At 47.3% G+C, this 22,217-nt stretch overlaps 1 protein-coding gene across 3 annotated transcripts in view; it reads left to right on the top strand.

The window, feature by feature from the left end:
• The first annotated feature begins 220 nt into the window (after positions 1-220).
• The window catches only part of RNF169 (ring finger protein 169), a 29,366-nt gene continuing 7,369 nt past the window's right edge, over positions 221-22,217 (top strand). The window contains exons 1-5 of one of the 3 annotated variants that reach the window (XM_080376093.1): positions 221-779; positions 12,762-12,838; positions 19,753-19,899; positions 20,824-20,936; positions 21,638-21,737. In XM_080376093.1, coding sequence (XP_080232219.1) covers positions 377-779; positions 12,762-12,838; positions 19,753-19,899; positions 20,824-20,936; positions 21,638-21,737 — 840 coding nt within the window. In that variant the 5' untranslated portion in view covers positions 221-376. Of the gene's footprint in view, positions 12,599-12,761; positions 12,839-19,752; positions 19,900-20,823; positions 20,937-21,637; positions 21,738-22,217 lie in introns of all 3 variants that reach the window. The other 2 variants (XM_080376094.1, XM_080376095.1) reach the window with 2 other exon arrangements.

Genomic DNA, 22,217 nt, shown 5'->3' with positions numbered 1-22,217 from the left:
AGCCCCCCTCCCCCGCCCCCAGCCAAGCGTGGAGGGTCTCCCCTGCAGCAGGCCACGGCCTGGAGAACAGCCATTTGCTGAGGGAACACGCAGCCACCAAGCCCGAGGGCTGGGGGGCACCTGCCTCCCTCAAGGGCCAGGACCAGGACCCCTTCGCGGGGAGCCCCCCGCAGCGGGCCAGGCTACCCCGGGGGACGGACAGCAGCCTACGCCACCCTCGACCGCACAACTACTGAGAAAAGGCGGTGGCGGCCCCTCCTTATATAACCGGGGTACATGAATATTCATCGAAAAGGCGCGGCCAACGAGGAGGCGGGGCCGTGCAGAACTACGCGCCGCCGTGTTCGTGAATATTAAGCGAGGGGCGTGTCCCCTCATGAATTATGTGGGTCGTGGGCGGGGCCGCGCGCCCCAACGTTCTGTCCCTTCAAAGTGTGAGAAGATGGCGGCGGCGGGGCTCGGCGGCCGGGCCGCGGTGCCGGCGCGGCGGGGGCGGCGGCGGCGGGGGCGGGCCGGGGCGGCGGCGGCGGAGGATGAGGTGGTGTTGGCGGTGGCGGAGTGCCCGGTGTGCCGCCAGGCGCTGGTGGAAGCGGTGACGCCGCCCTGCCGCCACTCTTTCTGTCTCGCCTGCTTCCAGCGCTGCCTGCAGGGCCCGGGCCTGTGCTGCCCGCTCTGCCGCAGCCGCCTCTCCACCTGGGCCCGCCGCCAGCAGGCCCGCACCGAGCCCGCCGCGACGACGGCCGCCGGAGGAGGCGGGGAGCAGCGGCCGCCGGACCAAGGTGCGGCGGCGGCGGCGGCGGCGGCGGGCACCTGCCCCCCCCACCCCTCCTCCGGTGGGGGGGGGCGCGGGGGGCGGGAGGGGGGCCCGGCCCGGCCCGGCCTGGCTGCCCGGAGGGTGCGCTGAGTTTGCGGGGGCTCAGCCCCGTCCGAGCTGAGGGGGGGCCTGGGGGGCGCCACCCCCCTTTGCCGTGGTGGGAGATGGGCCTCGGAGGCGCAGCTGGGGGGTGGGGGGCGCTTCCCCGCCGCGCCGTGCCTGGGCCAGCGCTGCGGAGTGCGCTGCACCGAGTGCGCCGGGGCTCAGCCGCCCCCCGCCTGGGGTATCAGCAGGGGGGGCTCCCGCTGCCCCCCGGCGCCGCGCTGGGGTGCGAGGGCTGGGCCGCAGCCGGCATCGCGCCCCTCCGCAGCCCCGCCTGGGGCAGCCCTGGCCCCTGTGCCCAGCGCTTCGCTCGAGGCCCCGAACGGCCGGTTATTTTTAGAATAACGTTGCCCAAAAAGTGAACGGTTGCGGCGGTGCTGCCCGTCAGAAGGGCTGGAAAAAGTCGGGCGGGTTTCTGCCTCGCCGAGAGAGGCAAGCTTTCGCACCGTGGGAAGTCCTGGTCCCTTGTTGACATAAAAAAAAAAAAAAAAGTCCATCGTTTCTGAGTTCATGGCTTTTTGTCACGCGTTTCCTCCCAGTCTCGAAAGCCGGCAGCCTTCCCCAACTCCTAGAAAACAGTTCCCTGCATTTCCTTTAAAATAAATCCTCATTTGAGCCAGCAGCGTTGCTCTTTCCCGGTGAGAGCCGAGGTGCTGCGGAAGATGCCCACCTTGCCACTGTCAAAACTCCCGGTGTGCCAGGATCTTCTGCCGGCACTGCGGTGCTTGTTGGTTGGAGAGGTGATGCGGCAGTGCTGGCAGAGATCGGCCGCCTACGCCGCACCTACATGCGTGCTTCACCGACGTAGCGGTGGTGGGAGACCTGTAGAGCAAACGAGGCTTTAAGCTATGGATAAACGTCCTTTTAGCTGTCCAGCCGTGCCCTAGCCGTTCCTTTTCGAGCGCGTTACTGGTCTCCTGGTTCATGCTTGTGTCAGCACCCTCTAATTTGCTGCAGGGAAAATTGGCAGGATGAATTTAAACAGTTTAAATTGGTGGTTTGAACTAACCCTGCTAACCTTTGCTGGAAGCGAAGTGGGAAGCGTTCACGCAGAAGGATTTGCTGAATCAATGAACAGACGGGCTGTCCGGAGGGAGCTGAGCCAAACGGCTGGGAGCAGTTCCTCCTCCCCGGCCCAGCCCAAGGAGGGACGACAGAAACTCCCTGGGTCAAGTCTTTCCTCTAAGGCAGTGGTGTCAGTCATGCTTAAATAGATTCAGCTTGGTCCAGCCTAGCTTGAATGAGAATATCCAGCCATGCTGCAGGAATGCTTATGCAGTGCCTTGGTTGGTTTGGGGTTTTTATTAAGAAAAATTAATTTAAATTCTCTGTTTGTCTTGTCTGAGATGTTTGTATTTTGCAGCAAGGCATGCGGTTGTCATGTTGGTTGTCATTTTCTGCCCGCCCAAACTTCCTAAAGCTCTGGAAGCGTCTTAGAGAGAATCATGGAGGGTCTTAGCCCTGAGAAACGTGGGGGGTGCACCCCAAAAGTGGAAGGACACGTGCAGCTGAGTGTCACCTTGTACACCGTGAGCATGGCTTTGTCATGGGCGCTCTAAACTGGGCTAGACTAACCCCTACTCGTGCTGTACTCTGACTGCCTTTCATACCGTAGACCTGCCCACCGTAAAATTGTACTTCAGGTTGTAGAGTGGTTGAGTTAACAGCCGATGAGGTGGGCTAAAACGAGCTGTAATCTTGAACGGCATTTCTGCTGCTTTTCTAGCCTAGGCTCAAGCTTGTCTTGAAGCAGCTTTGTCGGGCTAAGAGCTGTGAGGGTAATGGGCCACTTACGTTGTCAGTTGGGCTAATAGTGTGGCAATCAAAGGTAGCTGATCCATTGCAAATGGTGATCTGCTGCATGCGGAAGGAGGGCGGTGGACGTGCTTTATCTTGACGTTAGTGAGGCTTATTGGAGAATCACAGCATGGCTGAGGTTGGCCGGGACCTCTGGAGACCCAACCCCTGCTCATAAGCGGGGTCACCAGGAGCAGGTTGCCCAGGACTGTGTCCAGTTGGGTTTTGACTGTCTCCAAGGTTGCAGACTCTGCCTGTACCAGTGCTTGACCACCCTGACAGTAAAAAAGTTATTTCCTATGTGAAATGGACTTCTTGTATTTCAATTTGTGCCCATTTCCTCTTGCCCTGTCGCTGGTCACCACTGAGAAGAGCCTGGCTCTGTCTTCTCTATTGTCTTCTACCAGGTATTTAAACACATTGGTAGGATCACCCCAAACCACCTCTTCTCGAGGCCAAACAGTATCAGCTGTCTCAGCCACCTCTTGTATGTCAGATACTCTGGCCCCTTAATGATCTTCATGGCCCTTCACTGATCAAGATAAGAAACATCACTGCTCTCCACTCATCCACTGAGCCAGTCAGATGTTTTCTTCAAGACCCCATTCGCTTTCTTCCAGACTTCAAGACCCTCTCCTGATCACCTCTGTACCTGCTCTAGCTGTACAGACTGAGGAAAAGAGGCATTGAACATCTCAGCCTTTTCCATGTCCTTTAGCATCAGGCCCCCTGCCCCACTTGGCAGCAGACCCACATTTTCCTTTTGCTGCTGATTTGAGCCTTTCTTGCTGCCCATCACCTGTTTGCTTTTCACCCTTTTGACTCTTGTCTCCCATAAATCTGCACTGACACAGCGGTGGAGACCTGGAGGGACCTTATCGATGTATCTAGATATCTGAGAGAAGGCAGTAAAGGCAGCAGAGCCAGGCTTTTCTCAGTGGTGCCCAGCGACAGGACAGGAGGCAGCGGGCACAAACTGAAACACAAGAGGTTCCACTCAACATAAGAAAAAAACCCTTTCACTGTGAGGGTGACCAAGCACTGGCACAGGTTGCCCGGGGAGGTTGTGGAGTCTCCATCCTCGGAGAGACTCCAAACCCAAGTGGCATGGACCTGGCCAGCCTGCTCCTGCTGACCCTGCTTGAGCAGAGGGGTCTTTGTCTCTGTGGGTCTTTGCCAACCTCAGATATTATGTGATTCTGTTACCAGACACTGAATAATTTGATTAATTTAATTGAATCACATAAAATCTGCAAAATTTTAAAAACCACGTGGTATGACCTCTTGACATTACTTGATTGTTCCAGCTTAAGTTGGCTAATTAATCACAGTTTCAAGTCTCAGGTTTTGTCATTCACTTTGGGATTCGTACGTAATAGTGGATTTAATGAGCTCTCAGACCTTGGCGGAGTCTGGGGACTCTGCATTAGGTGCTGTACAAATACATATGAAGACAAAGTCCTTGTCATGACACTTGTCAAACAAACCTGGATAGACGTAAGCGGAGACAATGCGTACTCGCTGCCTGTGTTGTGTCTTGGCGTGGGCTGGGTTTGCTTGCTTGCTTGCTCCTGGGCATCTGATGCCGTTTGAGCTGCCCTGCTGCCTTCAGCCTGGCCTCCAGCTGCTGCTCCAGAAGGGTGTGGGTGGCCCATAGGTCCCACGTCCTCTCTGCCTGCTCTGTGGGCATCTCTAAGTACCATACAGCACCTAGAAAGGCACCCTAGATCCTGGTATAAAACTAAATTTTGAGCTAAAGATGCAGTACTGGCTGCAATACTTTGCTGAGGAAGGTTTCTTATATTAAAACAGTTGCCTGGTGAAAGTCTTGGAAGGCAGATAGGTGCAGCAGATGGGAGGCTTGGAGACTGCGGGTATGTGTTTGAGGATTCAGCTAGCCAAGAAGAAGAAAGAACATAACATGTTCACGGCAAGGTGCTCAGCCTGATTTGTGAGAAAATAAGTACATTCACATTTCTCCCAAGGAAGATGGAATACACTGTGAATCAAGACAAAAGAAAAGGATCTTGTGAAAGAGGATGAACAGATGAGATCATGGCTTTATCTTCTCAGAGACACACGGCCCACCTTCAGTATCAGATACTCACCCACATGGATAGATTTTTGCCTGTCAATCCTGACGTTACTGCACCAGATTATAAATTACTTCAGGGAGCTTGGAAAATTGCTGAAGGACGAGTGTTCTCTCCTGAACTGTGAATCAGAAATTCAGTTTTCCAAAGAACGGGCTTGTTAAGCTAATCAAGAGCTTCAAACTCCTAACATAGAATCATAGAATCATTCAGGTTGGAAAAGACCTTTAAGATCATTAAGTCCAACTGCTAACCCAGGACTGCTAAGCCCACCACTAAACCATGTCCCTGAACCCCACATCTATGCGTTTTTTAAACACCTCCAGGGATGGTGACTTCACCACGTCCATGGGCCGCCTATTCCAATGCTTGACCACCCTGTCGGGGAAGAATTTTTTTTCCCAATATCCAATCTAAACCTCCCCTGGTGCAACTTGAGGCCATTTCTTGAGAACAGAGATAGTCTGGGAGGGAAAGAATAAATGACTGATGATACAATAGATTCCCAGATGTTTTGGGAAGGGATAGGGGAAATATGCTCCCCTGTGCCGAGGCGGGATCGAGTGTACCTAAACCATTCCTCGTAGACATCCGCGTTGTCCGTTTGTACACAGGTGGCAAAAGGGGATCCCACGGCCACCTTTGTTTCAGTCTCTGAACACTTGGAAGATTTTGCCTAATATCTAATCAAAATCTCCTTTGTTATAAACACAGCTGAGTTCTTTTGTTTCTCTTCTCCCCAGTAGCTATGCACAACAATTAATAACTGATGCTCTTATAAGAGGGGAGGGGTGGGGTGTTTTTGCCAGACTTCTAACACGACTTCCCCCTCCTTCCTCCAAGTCTTTTTTTGGCTGTGGTTTCCCTCTTTCCCCGCTGGACCAGACCAGTCTAGTTCTTGAGCATTTCCTGGTGATTCCTTAATTTCCCGTTGTTTCTGTTGGTCTGTAGCCTGTCACCGTTTTTTTTGTCTCAAGACCACAGCGCTAAGAGTTCAGAAACGGCAATCCCGATGAAGCCTTTCCCTGCTACATGAAAAGCAGCGATTTGCTCTCCATGTCAAAGTGATTCAAGTTGACAGCACCTCTTTTTTTTTCCCCCCCTCCTTGTCGCAGGGTTAGTGTTGTATGGCTGTTTGATGGGATGGGTTAAATGTAAGATTGCCCAAGGAAAGAAATAAGGCAGGGGTGCCTCTTCAGGGAGAGTAGCAACTGTGGCGTGAGACCTGAGACTGTCAGAGTGCTTGCACCTCTCTCTCATCCCTTGCTGTACTCTCTCCACTCATCAACGATAGTTTAAATTATTTCTAATCTACTATTTATTAATGAAGAGAGTGATTAGGACCAGACCCAGAGCTAGCCCCAGTGGCCAATGTGAGAGGCTGCCCTGGCATGGCAGTGGATCATTAACTCTTGGAAAATGATTTTTCAGTTAGTTGCACATCCCTCAGAACAGTGTTTATACCTAGACTAGGTTGTTGGGTTTTTTCCCTCACTGTGCTTCTAAGAATTTTTTTTATGAGCTTCCAAATCAAAAAGACAAAATATTTTTGACATGGTGTAACTCAGGGTGTGGAGGATGGGATTATCCTGCAAAACAGGGGTATTTCCAGATAATATGGGAACTAGAGGGTGAGCTGGGAATTGGCATGCAAGGAAACCTCATGGAATGAGCCTGCGTCTGCTGGAATTTCAGCTCCATCTTGGGAGCAGCCCTGCTGTACCCAGCCTGGCAGCTCTGCAGGGCTGCATGCGCGCCTCTGGCAGCTCCAGGAGAGCACACAAGGGTTTGTGTTTGTGCAGTGCTGTGCCTGAGCTGAGATGGTCTCCATGAGTCCAAAGGGTGTTGGCATTAAACCATATCTAACCACATTTCTTAACCCGTCTACAGGAGGTTAAGAGCTCTCGCTCCTTGCCCCACTCCCACTCCTTACAGCTTCTCCATCTAGGACTCTGGGCTTCTTCCCTCCGATGCCTTCATACCACACTGCTACCTCCCCAGCCAGCTCTTCTCCTCCTTTCACCCTCAGGGGCCTAAAGGGCAGGATTTTGAGCTCCTTTGCAGTGGTTCCTCCTCTTCTATTTTCATGTTTTATTTCCTTACGCATTTCTGTCCAGAGCAAGTTTTGGACAGTGCAGGAGGCAGTGCCTGCATGGGCTGCTCAACGGTACGTGGGTGACTCCTAACACGGCACATCCTGCTAGTCCTTAACTTTCTCTCTAAAGAAAAATTGTAGGTATTGTGGTCTCTACAGCAGGTAAAATACCTTTTCACCCCGCCAAGAGATGAACTCATATTGCGGCTTGGTTTCCCCTCATCCCCTCAATTACGCCATCAAAGATGGACAGTGGATTGAACTAATGCAAGTCGTTCTTACAGAGTTGCTATTAGTTTGTCGTCTGCCTGTTTCCTTCTAGATACTTGCTAATGAGCAAACAACTGGCTGTAGTACTCATTTGCATATTGAAACTAAGCCTGCTGCTTTACCGTTTTCAAGTAGCTGCTTCCCCTCTTGCTCCCCTACTTCTCCATGGCCTTTAAGAAAACCCCTTTGCTCCAGGAAGCCTTGAAGACAACCATAAACAGTTAGAACTTACCAAGGGGGGATTTCACCAGCTTTCTAAAGCCACCTCTTCTCTCTCTCTCTCTCTGTCGCATCCCCAGACAGCGTCTCTTCTTTTATTCAAAGCTGCTTCCTGGGGTTTGCTACTAGCAGGAGCACATCTTTGGGATTTATACCCAATATGGCTCGAACAACTCCCATCTTCGCTGAGACTGGCTCTCAGCACATCAGGCAGAGGCATCAACCAGTTCTTGGCCACGTCCCTGGAGAGGTCCTTCATTTGCAGGCTATTGTATTCTTGAACGTGGTACATTCCTTTTAGTTTAAAAGGCCTTTCATCTACTTATACCACTAGAGAACACAAATTTTATAAATCCTACCGTAAGACCTATTTACTGTACGTGAATCATGTGAAACCTGCAGGCTGGCATTCGCTGTCAGCTGTCCAGAGAAACCAGGCGAGACAGATCATTCGTATGGATGAGAAACAGTATTCAAGAGAGTTCTTCTGAATACCTTTCCTTTGCACTTTTTGTGCCATCTTTACTTCTTGCTTCTGCGCTCCTGTTTCTTAAAGTACCTGATCACAGTTAATTTTTGGTAAACACCAAAGCATCACTCTTCTGAACACTTAAACTTTCACTGTACAACTATTTTTCTGCCCTCTTCCCATTAACTGATGGACTTTTTTGCTTTCTGTCTTCCTTTTAATGCATGTATTGATCCACTTTTTGGTGGCTTTGTGTGCGTTTTCCTGGCTCCCTGAGCCAAGCTTTTGAGAATGCAGAAACGGAACAAGAGGCAGTAATGCTTTCTGTTCTCCAGCATCAGTGCTTGGGGAGCTGGATTGCTCCATTTGGAACATAAATCCAGCAAAATTAGGAAATTCTCCACTTTTACGGTGCTCTGGTGAGACACCCCTCCAGTGCTGCATCCAGCTCAGGGGTCCTCAGCATCAGAAGGACACGGACCTGTTGGAGCGGGCCCGTCGGAGGCCACGGAGCTGGTCAGAGGGCTGGAGCCCCTCTGCTGTGGGGACAGGCTGGGAGAGCTGGGGCTGTGCAGCCTGGGGAGGAGAAGGCTCCGGGGAGACCTTAGAGCAGCTCCCAGTGCCTGGAGGGGCCGACAGGAAAGCTGGGGAGGGGCTTTGGGCAAGGGCAGGGAGCGGTGGGACAGGGGGCAACAGTTCTAAATTGAAAGAGAGTAGGCTTAGACTGGACATAAGGAAGACATTTTTTAGGGTGACGAGACACTGGCAGAGGTTTCCCAGAGAAGTTGTGGGTCCCCCGTTGCTGGAAGTGTTCAAGATCAGGTTGGATGAGGCTTTGAGCAACCTGGTCTAGTGGAAGATGTCATAGCAGGGGGGCTAAACTCTATGATCTTTGAGGGTCCCTTCCAACCCAAACTATTCTGTGATTCTATGAAAATCTGTTGGAAAGACTTACCTTGGGAAGATTATTGAAATTATTGGAACTAGCCTATTTAGGATGAAGCAAGTGGGGAAGAAATGACAGTATGTTAACAGCCATCCACCACATTAATATTTTTTAGTGTCATCTTTTGCTTCAGCCGAAACTCCAGGCTCAAATCTAGATTAAACCTATTTTTGTCCCATTTGCCTCTGCTTGAGAACTGGTATGGAGCCTGTCACATTATGGGAGCTGCTTTGGGATGAAAAAAACCCCAACTTTTTGGCGAGTTGCATTTTTTTTTTTCAGTAGATCAGTCTTAGCTTGCCCTAGTTCCCATCTCTGGTTTGCTGGACCACAGATGCCCACAGCAGGGCAGGAAAGTGGGGCCAGCGATGCTGCATGTTGTCATACTGGTATGTGAAACCCCAAAGTCTTCCTACAGCTCCTACCTTATTGATTCTTCCACTTAAGAAGAAGTTGCAGATTTGTGGCCAAAATATTCTGAGTTTTAATTTTTTGTTTACAAATATGCCCTAGTGCACCGGTGCTGAAGTGTGTGTGTATGTCTATATACATATATGAAGTATGCCTTCATATCTTCATGTAGTTTAGTTAACATCCTTTCAAAAGAACTGGAGTAACTACTCTTGTTGGAAAACTGTTTCCAAACCTCTCCCTCTTCAGAAAACTTCTACATTCTTGTTTTGTGTTTTGAAAACATTAAGATGTCATCTTCATCTGCAAGTATAAACACTTAACAGCTGGAAATTAAAAGGAAAACCAGTGAAAACCTCAAGGTTTTGGTTAGCCCTGCCTGGAATAAAGGGGAGGAGGAAGCTACGAAGACGTGGAAGCTGGGGCTGAGGGGGATTCGCTGCCACTGGTGGCAGAGCTTTGACTTGCCGGATGGCATCAATTTGGCAAAACCCAGGAGCCTCTGAACGACAGACAGTGGACTGAAACTTTTCTGAATCAAGTTCAACTTATTTTTATTCAACCCTTGTTGCTGAATTCACCAGATGGATCTTTCTGACTCTGTTGCCAGTAAATATAAAATCCGCTGGTCGGGAGTACAGATTAATGGTGACGGTGTGTAATGCACACTTCTGTGCTAACGTCGAAAGGATGGAGTCATTCAAGGGGATTGAGGCTGCAAGTCAAATGCCTCTTACAAAGAGAACCAGCGTTAAATAATTAGAAAATCTTTTGTCCTCTCAAATAGTGCAGAAATCAATTGTTTTTTCCAAGATTGAGCACAATAGGATGAAACTCTTGTCTGCCAGCGTGAAAGAGCAGGATGCCAGTTTTGATCCTGCCACTGCGACTGGTTTGCTGCTATCACCATGCTCGGAAGGAGCATCCCAGTGCCAGTCTTCCCAACAGCCCTTCAGAGTCAGCTCCATTCAGGAACTGTTACTGATCACCCACAGATCACTTGAAAGGAAGAGCAAGAAGGAGTTTTGCTGCCAAATCAAGTAGAAGGCCTTTTCTTCCATCACCCTACCCATTTCATTGTTCTCCTAGGCTGTACCACCCATCAGACCAGCTGAGCAGCCTTGTCCTGGACCTGAACGTCCAGAATTAGTACGGGGAGGTGTGCTGGAGAAACAGATGCGATGCTCTGGTCATCTCGCCTTCCTCCCCGGCTGCATCCCAGTGCAAGGACTGGTCTAGTTCAATTTGCAGTGGTTCTGTGCTGACAGAAGCATCCTTGTCTGCGGGTAGCCACCATGCAGCATCAGTTTACCCCAGAAAATATAATGGAGTGTTGTAATCATAGGTACACAGTTGTGCATACATTTTTGCTTTCATCTTTTACAGAGAATTAGAAATTTAGGGTCTCATCTCTTTTGACCCATCTGTAAAAACACACAAGTTGGGGCATAAAGATACTACAGGTAAAATTGCCTCTGCCTGGTGCTGGACCACTTTAGCTAAACCAGCACAACTTTATAGATAAACGTTGTTCCATTATTTAAAATCTCTTCTGGCTTGCTAAACCCATGTAACCAATGAAACAGTTGATGTGGCTTGTCCTTACTGCTGCCTGTTTCCCGCAGGTTAGCTCATACGCTTTTATTATTTTTATTTTATTCCCCTGGAGGGAAAAAAATATACCTTTTTAGCTATGAAGATAAGGTCTGAGACAAGCCTTAAACATTCAGAAGTAATTGAAGCTTGCTGCGGGCATGTTACAGATTGCTGCTGCTCTTGGGACTGTCTCAGTGGAAATTCAGCTTGATAAAATTCACAAAGAACTGGAACTGCTCAAAGACACAATTGAAAAAAACGTTTTGAGAAGCCGGTGGAAAGTTTCCAGTGCAGCCGGCTGCAGGCGCGGAAGCAGGAGCAAGGAATGCAGCCTGGCCTTCTCAGCATCGCCACCACTCAGGATTTTTATCACACATGTTGGGACATTTTGGATGTTTTCCTTTAAAAACAAGCCTAGCTCGCGCAGGCGTGCAAGTAAGAGGGAATAGCAGCTTGTTGTTTCGGTTTTTTTTTTAAAAAAAACCAAACATATGATCAATATGCTTAATATTTGATGACAAGAGACTTTCTTCCTCAATTTTAAAGCAACTGTTAAAGAAATGCTTTGTGATTTGTTCAGCTCTGGTGTTGGCAGCATTCCCTCTCCAGAGCTACTCGAGCAGGAAACTCCGGAGTTTGCACTCACACTCACCGGTGGGGAGGGACTGATATGGGGCTTTCCTCTGCTTTTAAAAGTAAACCAGTGGAAAGCAGGATAGGTGAAAACAGGATTTAATCGGATTTTAAATTGCATGTTTCGGCACCAGGGCTGTGACTTGTTCCCAGGGAGGAGGCAATGGTGGCTGTGAACCAGAGGATGCCTGCCGGGGCAGTCAGCTGCCAGGCGTTTGATTTACTTACCCCACCATGAACCTTTCATTTTGGGCCAATGTGCTTGAGGAATAAAAATGCTTCCTAAATAAAACATGCGGTGGAGCTGCTGGTTTATATCCCTCGGTTTTAGCAAGCTGGGAAAAGGAAATGCCACTGATGTTTCCTCCTTACTCGTACCCATTTCATCCTGATCATAGCACATCGGGATGGTGAGCTGGGCTGCACCCTGCCTGGAGTACTGATACAGGCTGAGCCAGAGCGGTTGTTTAGGGCTTGTTGTTTTATTCCAGTTGTTCCCTTTCCCATCCAAGTTCCTCTGACTGTAGTGTAACTTGCCCAGACTTGCGCTGCGCAGAAGCGGGAGGGAGCTTTGAAGCCGACATTAAGAAGGGAGTCATTTGGGGAGTAACAAACTCCAGGGATGGATGTTAAACTGTAACCGCGTGCCAGTGTGCTTTTGGTTCCTGAATTCCCAAGGGGGAAGGGAGGAAGCTGGAGCAAGGGGGAATTCCTGCCAGACGGAGCAGCCTGCCCGACCAGCTTCAAAATATTGACCTCAGGGAGTGCACTGCAAGTGGAATAAAAGCTGTGCTTGCTCCGGACCAGCAGGACAGCACTGCAAACGCCTGTGAAGGTGAAGGGGACATGGAGAAGTAAAAACACCATTTATACAGAAAATAGAGAGTATTCCTGATGTGTCCGTGTAAATGGCAGAAGGGCATGAGTGTGAATTGGGGGTGTTGTGCTGCTGCTGTCAACCTGTGTTTCCTGGGTGTCTGGCTGGAGCAGATGTTTAAAGCCTGCTTTTATACCTAGGACTCAGATTCCCCTGTGACATGTCAGGGTTGTTACTTAACCTCTGTGTTTACATCCTCCTAATACTCCCCTGATCGCTTAACCACTTGTCAAGAACTCTTGAGAATCTCAAAAGCAACTATGGAAGTGCAAAATGGTATGTTAAACAGAGCTTTGATAGCAGGGTCATAATATAAACATACGTGGTTGAAAAAATGCTGCAGAACCTCTTGTGCAGTCTGTGCAGAGCTTACCCTTTTTGGGAAATAATGGACATCGTGCACTAAAAAGTGTTTCCTTTTTTTTCCTTCTTTTTCCAGACTTTATATTCAGAGCACCCATTAAGTTAAGCAAACCAGGGGAACTCCGAGAAGAATATGAAAGCCAGCTAAGGAAGGTACAGTATTCTGTGTAATTGCAGTTTTTCTGTTGGAATAACGTGGAATTCCTGCAGGAATGCCATCCTGCCTATAAGGAAACTTGAAGGGCTTTTTATTCGTGCTCTGTAACAAAGGTCATTTATTCCCTTTATGCTGTTCAGCTAGTTCAGGAGAATGTTGGCAGTAGTTGAGCATGGAGAAGCCAGATTTTGCTGTTAGGCTGCCTTCCAGAACATGGAAATGTACCTTCCTTGGTGGACCTGGAGTGACTGTTGGGTTGTACAGGGTTTATTAGAGCATCAGTATTTGTGGATGTAATTCCGTAAAGGTTTTTGCAGGGTAAGGCATCTCCTGCAGTAACATCCTTCTCAGAAACAACCTGTTCCAAACTGGAGCTTTCTCTCTGTTTTTAGGCAAGCATAAAATGTCATTTAAAGACAAAAAGACTGAGAAGGGAAGAAAAACTTTTCAGCTGTGTTAAACTCTGGTAAAATATTTTCTACATTTGAAAAGGGATTTTAGTTTTTTAAATTAAATCATTGAAACATCTCCAGTGGCTAGTCATTTATGGAAATTGGCTGCTTTTTAAGTGAGAAACATTACTGTGAAAGCAGTGAGCGGATAATGATTTCCATTGCAACCCCTCTCCTGAGAGTCGCCTGTAACTTGCTAAAACATTTGCGTTGCCGCTCGTAGCTTCTGCTTCTGTCATCCCTTCCGCTGCCGGGACCTGCCTGCCGTCCTGCCAAAACAATGTGGACTCTGCCCTGCTGCTGCTGTCTCATCTCTGTCAATAGATTTAATCGCTGTTTCGGGGCCTTGATCTCTGTGACGGTGTTTTGCCTTGAGATGGGTCCAGCCTCTGGCTGGTTAGTTTACCTGCTGGGGAAAAGGAATGGCGTTTTTCCTCATGGAAGAATTTTCTTTGGGTTTTCGCTTGAAGATCTCAACAAGGGTTGGGAAGCTGATGTGTAGTCAGAATAACAGCCTGGTCCACTGAGTGATGCTAAGTAGGAAAATACTGTTTAGATATTTAAGGTAAATAACAAGCCTGGGAAATGCATATGTGTGAGGAGACAATTAAAAAATGTGGAAGGGTCTTCTCTCCTTCCTGCTTCTCCATGTGTGGCATTAGCAGTGACACTGATGGGCAGTGTCACTACAGGTTACTAGGATAACTTTGGCTGACCTTTCGTTAACTCATCCTAAGGAATGCAGACTCTTCTTTCATCCAGATAACTTTCGCTAGGTAGGTAAGCATGCTTTGAAAGGAAAGTCTTGTGACTTGCAGCACTTGTAGCAAAGGTAAGACACTGTGCTGAGAAACAGTTGATTTAGTCAGCAGCTTAAGTGCACAGAAATCTTACATTAAAATCTAGTTTATTAACTAACTTAAACACGTATCACTGTATTTGGCAATTTAATTTTTTTTTCACTGTAACCTTTAGGTTGAGTATACTCAGGGTATCTTTGGCTTAAAGGAGAAATAAAGCTTTTTGTATAGGTATTAATTGTAAACCTCGCTAGGATTTTATAAATCTCTCCCTAATAGTGAGTGTGAGACTTTCTGTGATGGTATTGGAGCTAACTCATCACTGATCCTGCCAGACTTGTTGGTTGATGTCTTCTGTCCAGCTGCAAGGCCAGAATTTCCCAGTTGTCCAGAGAAGCAGGAGCCACCTGAGGTCACTGAGGCAGATCTTAGCTCTGCAGTTCTTCCCAGTGCCTCCAGACTAATGCATATCTGGATCTTCTGGAAGGATTAAACCATTCTCTCTCCCATGGTCCATAAAACCCCCATAGGAGCATTGTACCAGTGCAGGACAAAGCAGGTACTTTGTTACCGCTTGTTAATCCCAGTCGACTCCGTTACCGACTTTAAATGTTATCTATAAAGTCCAAGTAATCCCATCTGAACCCTAGGCAGACTGCAGCTGAAGAGGTTTTTGCATCTACTGCTTAACTTCAGCAAAAAGCTACCACGTGCAGTCCAGTGCCAGCACTTCTCACTTTGCCACCAGTCAAAAGGAAATACTTTAACATGTTTTCTGGCGTTTGGGGCATGTTTTTGTCTTGTTCCTGTTCAGCCTGTTGCCTTCCCCTTTTGGTCGCTAGCAGAAGGGGGATAGGTTCCTTTCCTCTGCTGACTTAAACTCGCTTTTTATGAACCTTGTCTGAAAGAGCTGGTGTGGAGGGGGAGATTTTCTGAATCATCATCAAAGAGGAAAGGGCAATGTAATTTTGCTGACAAAATGGCAACTGATGATGCACTCACGCTTTTTCCTTATTCCAGGCAAAATTGTGACTGTTGCCACTTAGCGAGAGTTTCTTGGTGTCTCTGAACTTGTAAGTTAGGCAGTAGGAGATGAGAATTTTGTCCCAGTTTGGGAATTGAAGCCTGTGTATAACTGGCCTTCCCTCTGTGTGTCAGAGCAAGGGGTTTCATCCCGGCTTTCCTGCCCATGAAACCGGGATAACCCGTGCTGGCTTTCCTCCTGAGGAAGGGAGAGGAGTGTTCAAAAGCTTTTACATCTCCCAGATGTGAGTTGTTTTATAAATTCTAGCTCTTGACCTGCTTCCCAGTCTTTTGCAGTTGAAAACAAAGTAGTTAGCATAATTATGTACTGAAGAATTTTTATTAGAAGTGGATAATCTCATAGGGTAATTTTCTCAACTGACTTTCAAAATGAGATTAAATGTTTGCCGTCTGTGCAGTATAGTGAGATTATTTTTTTTTCTCTTTTACACAGCGCACTTGGTGCTCTTGTATTTTATATTTTTCCAAAGGAGGATATTGTTTCTGTGTACTAAAAACCTAACTCATCCTGTTAAACTGTCTATCACAAGCAGTCTATTGCTTGTAATCACACGCCATCAGGAGGGAAACTCCTACCTGAGGCATGTGCTGACATGCAGCTTTCCAGCAGCAGGGGTAGATGGAGCAGGCTCAAGGAGTGAGCAAGCAAACCCGGACAGTTTATGGAGTGAAGAGAAGATGTCAAACGTGAGTTTGCAAAACTTTTGGAAATGAATGTTAGCATTGAGAATGATGGTCCTGAAATTATCATTTCTTGGGCAATTTTTGAGAAAAAAATTATCGATTGCTTATACAGCATGTTTTTTTCCTGCAGTTCCAGTATCCAGAAGGGCTACAGACAGGTTAAAATGTGTTTTTTGATAACCGTACTGCTAATAGCAGCTGATGGTCCTGCATCCAGTACTTCAAAGATGCTACTCAGATAAGATATTCCTCCCAGTATAGGTGTTTCACGCCAGCTTGTTTCAGTTTCTACGCCTCATGTCCTGGCACAGCATTGCCATGTTTGTCAGTAAATTCTCTGGGAGACAATTTACATTAGGTTACTTAAAATTACGTTTTTTAATTAGTACCAATTTTATCATTAGAGTTTTCTTTTGTTTGCAACCTGAATTCTGGACCCAAATTCATTTCTTTATCCCATTAATCAGCATTAGGATCCTGTTGTTGCTGTTCTCACTGTCAGCAGAGCTTGTGCTTGCACCTCACATTAATTGTGCCATGAGTTTGCCCAGAATCCTTAAATATTCCTGTATGTTGTTACATGCATGCTTGTGGCTTTAGATTTTGGAATTGAGTATAATTGTATAAGTGAGACAAAAAAAAGTGAACATTTCCATACAGCTTTCTTCCATGACGGAAGGGACACAACTGTTGGGTAGTATTTCAGCTGGCCAAAAATGTCATCTTCATGATAAATCTTGATCTGAACTTGTTTTTCAGATACTTAAAAAAGGCTCCTGAAAGTGCAGAAATATTGTTCATGAAACATACGGCAGACTATTCATCACGTCTGCATCATGCGGCCGTAATCTGTATTAGTCAGACATTGTGTTGTAGTTATTGCTTGAGATTATTAATAGACCAGGAATTTAAAGATACATCTTAAAAAACTAAATGAGAAGTCAAACCAATCTTTGAAAACATTTGCTAAACACCCACAATCAGCCAGACTTGGGGGGCTGGGGCGGGGGGGGGGAGGGGATGTCCTGGTTTCTGCCTTCTCTCCTCCTGCCTCTCTTCCTTGTCTCTGGGGGTTCGTGGTCAGTAGGGTTTGGGTCCTTCCCAATCTGAAAATCATAACGAGCCTTTTGAGTAATGCATCGTGAACTGTATTTTCTTTGTCATCCACACGTCCATGCTTTTTTTTCCGCTCCCCTTCAGCAGGGAAGAAAAATACTAAGTATTTTTGGAAGAATGAGGAGTTGTTGCAGTGTCGCCCACTGCCTTTATGTGCAGTGCTGGCGCTGCCTGTGGGTGCCTCGAGCTTTACTGGAGGGCATAAGGTCCTGCAGCACGGCTCTCCTGGGAAGCCAGGGGGAAATTGTGGCGGTGTGAGAAGATCAGAGGAAACATAATGGGGCAGCTTCTTAAGATCTGAGATGCCTACACTCATGTGAGGAGTAATCGAGTGTTTGAATTCCTAGCCTTTAGCCATAGCTGTGACTCATTGGGATGATGGAGGCCTGTCAACCAAAGATCGGGCTTCTTGTCCCAAGCGAGGGTAACATGCACAGAGCTTGGTGGAGGAAGGAGGGAGGACCTGGTATATATACATATACATGTAGACTGTTCATGGCCTATGTGTATGTCTGAAGCTGAGGAAGAGGTGAGACACAAGCTGGGTGAATGGCTGGGTAATTAATGAGTGAGAAGGGAGATGGGTCACGTTGTGCTGGGCAGGGACAATGGGATGGTGTTATCCAAAGTGTGCACTGCAGAGCTTTTTTCATCAGGAAAAGGTGGTGGAAAGGAGGGGAAAAGGGGGTCTGTTGGTTTTGAGTAGCAAGTGTGCAGAAAAGAGGTCCTGGCAGAAATGGGGAGTTTGATTCCTTAGGTAAAGGAAGAGCAAAATAATGCGGCAGGACAGGTGGAGTTGTGCTGGGGATAATCCTTTGGTTCAGGAAGAAAGAAATCTCTGCAGGAACAGCCTGGCCGGGAGGAGCTTGTGGACACTGAAGTCAGCCTTGGTTGGTTAAAAGGGATCTCTAAGCGATGGATTGTGCTCGCCAGAGGGAATGAAGGAAAGTGTGTGTGTGTACTTCTCTGCAATCCACTTTTCTTATAACTGAATGTCATGGTTTAACCCCAGCCGGCAACCCAGCCCCATGCAGCCGCTTGCTCTCTCCCCCTCACCCAGAGGGATGGGGAGGAGGATCAGAAAGGAATGTAAAACTCAAGGGTTGAGATAAGAACAATTTAATAGGTAAAGCAAAAGCCGCACACACAAGCAAAGCAAAGCAAGGGATTCATTCACCGCTTCCCATGGGCAGGCAGGCGCTCAGCCATCCCCAGGGCAGCGGGGCTCCATCACACCTAACGAGTACTCGGGAAGACAAGCGCCATGATGCCAAATGTGCCCCCCTTCCTCCTCCTTCCCCCAGTTTATATACTCAGGATGATGCCATACGGTATGGAACATCCCTTTGGCTAGCTTGGGTCCTGGCCGTGTCCCCTCCCAGTCCCTTGTGCCCCTCCAGCCCTCTGGCTGGCAGGGCCCAAGGAACTGAAAAGTCCTTGACTTAGTATAAACATCACCCAGCAGCAACCAAACATATCAGTGCGCTATCAACATTGTTCGCCCATCAGAGCCAAAACACAGCACTGTACTAACTACTAAGAAGAAAATTAACTCCATCCCACTGAAACCAGGACACTGAACTTCCACAAGCTGAAGAACGGGTAGGGGATCTGGGAGTAGATGGGACTGGCAGTTAATGGAAGTTAATGGAAGAGGCAGGCGTTAGAAGGCACAGCAAAGAAGCCTTCAGTGCAGAAAAAGGATGGGAAGTGCAGTAAGGTGCAGTGTAGAGCTGCCCTGGCAGTTCGGTCAGATTCCTTCGGCAGCCTTCAGGTTTGTGAAGTGTAGTCGCACAGCACACGTGGATAAAATAATGTTGTGTCGTAGCCCTTTTGAATTGCCAGGGTGGTAAAAAGTAGCAACATCTGAGAATGCATTAGAATTAGAGAAAACTGCAAGGAAATACAGAGGAAGTACTCCTCAGAGGAGGTGATACCAAAAAGGCTGAAAGTGCTTGGTGCCTTCTTTGGATCAGGCTTCTTAAGCTTCAGGAATGTATTAAAATAGCAAGGAGCTTTCGATAAGCGGTTAACTACGCAGGGCGGAGTAGGAAGCCAGGAGGTAAAAGCCAGTCTGTCCGGCGTGGTGCGCAGGCAGCGGCTGTTCCAACATGCAGCAGGCGGGATCCTGTGGATCCATGTACCTTGTGGACTAGATTCTGGTGTTCACTTGAACTTATCTCCATTTGCACTTCAGCTGATAACCTAAATAATCTTCGGGCCTCCAGCTGGCCATCGGAAGGTTAGGTAATCTTTCTGGATCTTCCCCATCCCAGCACGTCAGTGAAACAATAGGATTTCATCTAGCATGTAGGTTTCAACATGGGAATTGCTGTGCCTAACCAGTTTTAATTTAGGTGATGCTGTCTATACATCTGCTAAATTGTCTGTACTGTGTTGCAGGCCATTTGAAGACTAAAAAAGAAATGTCATAGCTGCCATGAAGCTACTGGTTTGCACATTTTTATTTGCAGTATGCTTAACTACAAGTAGACAAAAGCTTTTGTCTCTCTTATTTTAGAAAATAGTGTGGCAGAGAAGTCTCTGTCAGACCCTGGACCTAACAGTGCCTTTGCCGTTTTGCAAAGATAATAGCTGTGATATTTCCGTAGAGTGCATGAACGTGAAAGCATTGTAGAAACAAACCAGTCTTCACGTTATTGCAAGGGAGAGGCAGTGGCTGTACTCCAGAGCAGGGGAATGAGACACAAAATTAAATGATGTGCCCAGACTCTTGGAAAATCGTTTGTTGGCAATGAGATGTGGGACTTCAAAACATTTTAAATACACCGTCTCTTTTGGCTTTGTTTCCAGCTGAGAGAAGAAAAGCTACAAGAAGATAAAGCTTCTGAGGATCTGATTCACAAGTTCATTCTGGATGACATGGATGTAGGGAAAAAAAAAATGGAAGAACAGCAGAAAAAAGATGAATCTTTAGTGCTTAAAGTGAACGAAGAGTGTGTAAGTAAGCTTGTGCTTCTCTTTCCTATCCACATCACGGACACTGACGGGTAGGTGAAATGCTGCTAAAATTCAGTCCTAGAACAAGAACCATTTTATTTAAGACCTTGACTAGCTGAGTGTCTCCTGTCGCTCCCTGTTGAAACAGGGAGCTTTCATCCTTTGACACGGGGAGCTTTCCAGGATTATTTGATTGACTTCTTTGTAGCCCTTGAAGGCTATGAGCTAACAGATTCTAAACATCCGTGTTTGTGAGAACTGTCTTCTAAGGTTTCTTATGACTACAGATGTTCTTCTAGTGGTTTCAATCCCCACTTTTACCCACTGTACTCATGACTGAAGGTGCAGCTCTTCCAAACAGAGCAGATAAATCTGTAGAGGTAAATGCTCTGCTTTGCGTATCCTTGGTCTTCAAGCATATATGCATTTCCACGAACATTTCTCCGTGCATCGTCTACAGTGTAGGCGTACGATACTGTAGTCCAACAGATTCTTCATGCTGAGTTCTGCCCATTTCTCATTTCAGTTGTGAGATTCCACAGGAAATGCTCTTAAGATTTAAAGACTGATAGGCTGATATGTGGGTACTGAATAACGTCCTGTTAGTACCTTTCTTGCAGGTTTACCTCACTTTTTCTCGATGATTAAATTAACTTTCTTCAATGATTGACAGCTATACTTAGTTGCTGTGTGCTTATTTTGCATTATTTATGCTTTTGGTGGCCAGCCTTGGAGCTGTTACAGCTCCAGTGAAGAGAGCTGCGCAAGCACGTGTATCTGCTGGCAGGTTGCATTCCCCAGGTGTAATCAGAATGGGGGGGGGGGGGGGGGGGGATCTTTACTGTCCTTGCAAGAGCGAGCTTTATTTTCCAAGTGATTCTTTTTGTTGTACATGTCAGCTAACTTTTCCTTGATTGACTTCAGTTTCCTGAACGGCTCTCGGATTCGGAGAACGAAGAACCATTCCAGGGCAAGCAAACACATCGGTCAGCTTTTGTTTCCAAGACCAGTGCCTACTCCTTTGCTTTCCTTTCAGGGTAAGATGCTGAGACTTTATTCAAGCCAATTGATGTCCGTTACAGATGTTCTTTTGACCGTTGTTCTAAACATACCTGAGATGCTTTAGATTCAATTAAAATGATTGTTCCAATCCAAAAGAAGGAATTTTTTTTCTGGAATTTTAGAACAAACTAATTGGTAGAATATAGCGCCTGTCTGATTACCCTCTGCCTGTCATAAAATCCTGGGGGTTAACAAAGTTAGGGTTCATCCCATAAAGCAGAAAAATCATTGCCTGTAGGTTTAAATGACAGAAATCTTTGAAGTACAAAATTCTGTGTGATGAACTCAAGGGTGCTGGATCCTTCTCCAGCACAGATATTAAGAGGTAGCATCACCCCCAGATAGCTTATCAGTGAAAGCTGTTGCATGATGCAGTGGAAGCGGCTGAGAAACTGTTTTCACATGAGAGGCACAGGGGTTTCCGTAGCATCATCATTAGCTCAGACCTCAATGAGTTACAAGCCCTCGGTGGAGGGCTCAGGTGGAGGTGTCAGTGCATTTAGTGTGGAGCCCTTTAGCACAGACCAGGACTCTGCGGCAGATCCCAGATTCCTGGATCCCTTTACCCTGAGGGCAAAGCTGATGCCTCCTCCACAGGTAGCTGCTGCCAGGGCTGTTGGGCTGGTTGTTCTTAAGGTCACGAACAATCTCCTGTTTTCACCCATCTGCTTTTCAGGAACCTAACCGCCAAGGTGGAAAGGAGTCGGAGCTGCAACGACACCTTTCAGGAGAGATCAAAGAGCAGGCAGAGATCAGCCCCAGCCAACAAAACAAAGGTACGGGCTGCGTCTGGAAGCATAGGTTTTCTGTGTGTAAAATGTTTTTACCTGAGGTTACGCAGCATCAGTAGTCTGGAGATAAAAAATCCTGTGTTTGTGGTGCTGCCAGCGCTGTGTTATCACCATGGGGCAAATCACTTCCTCGCAGCTCACAGTGAAAACCTGTTAGGTTAGAAATTAGTTATCAAAAAAGTAGACAGCTTGCAGAGTAGTTTGTTAGTATTGCAGGATAATTGGAATTTGGAAGAGTACTCATCATGCTTTTGATTTGTAATTAATTTTCTTTTCAAGGCTGAATTCCCAGCCAATTAAAGAAAAATCTTTTAGAAGTTTAGAGAAAAGTCCTCTCTTGCTCCTCCTTTCTCTCCTGTTCTTCCCAAAGCTGTTTAAACAGAGCAAAACTCATTGCTCTGCTGATGTGAGGATACTTTCTTTTGCATTTCCAGGCAACGGGAAGAGCTGGCCTAGAGCTGGCCT

Source organism: Falco punctatus (assembly GCF_963210335.1).
Source record: "Falco punctatus genome assembly, chromosome: 2".
Lineage (NCBI taxonomy): Eukaryota > Metazoa > Chordata > Aves > Falconiformes > Falconidae > Falco > Falco punctatus.
The sequence above is the reverse complement of the archived record's forward strand: the minus strand, read 5'-3'. Positions and strand labels throughout refer to the sequence as shown.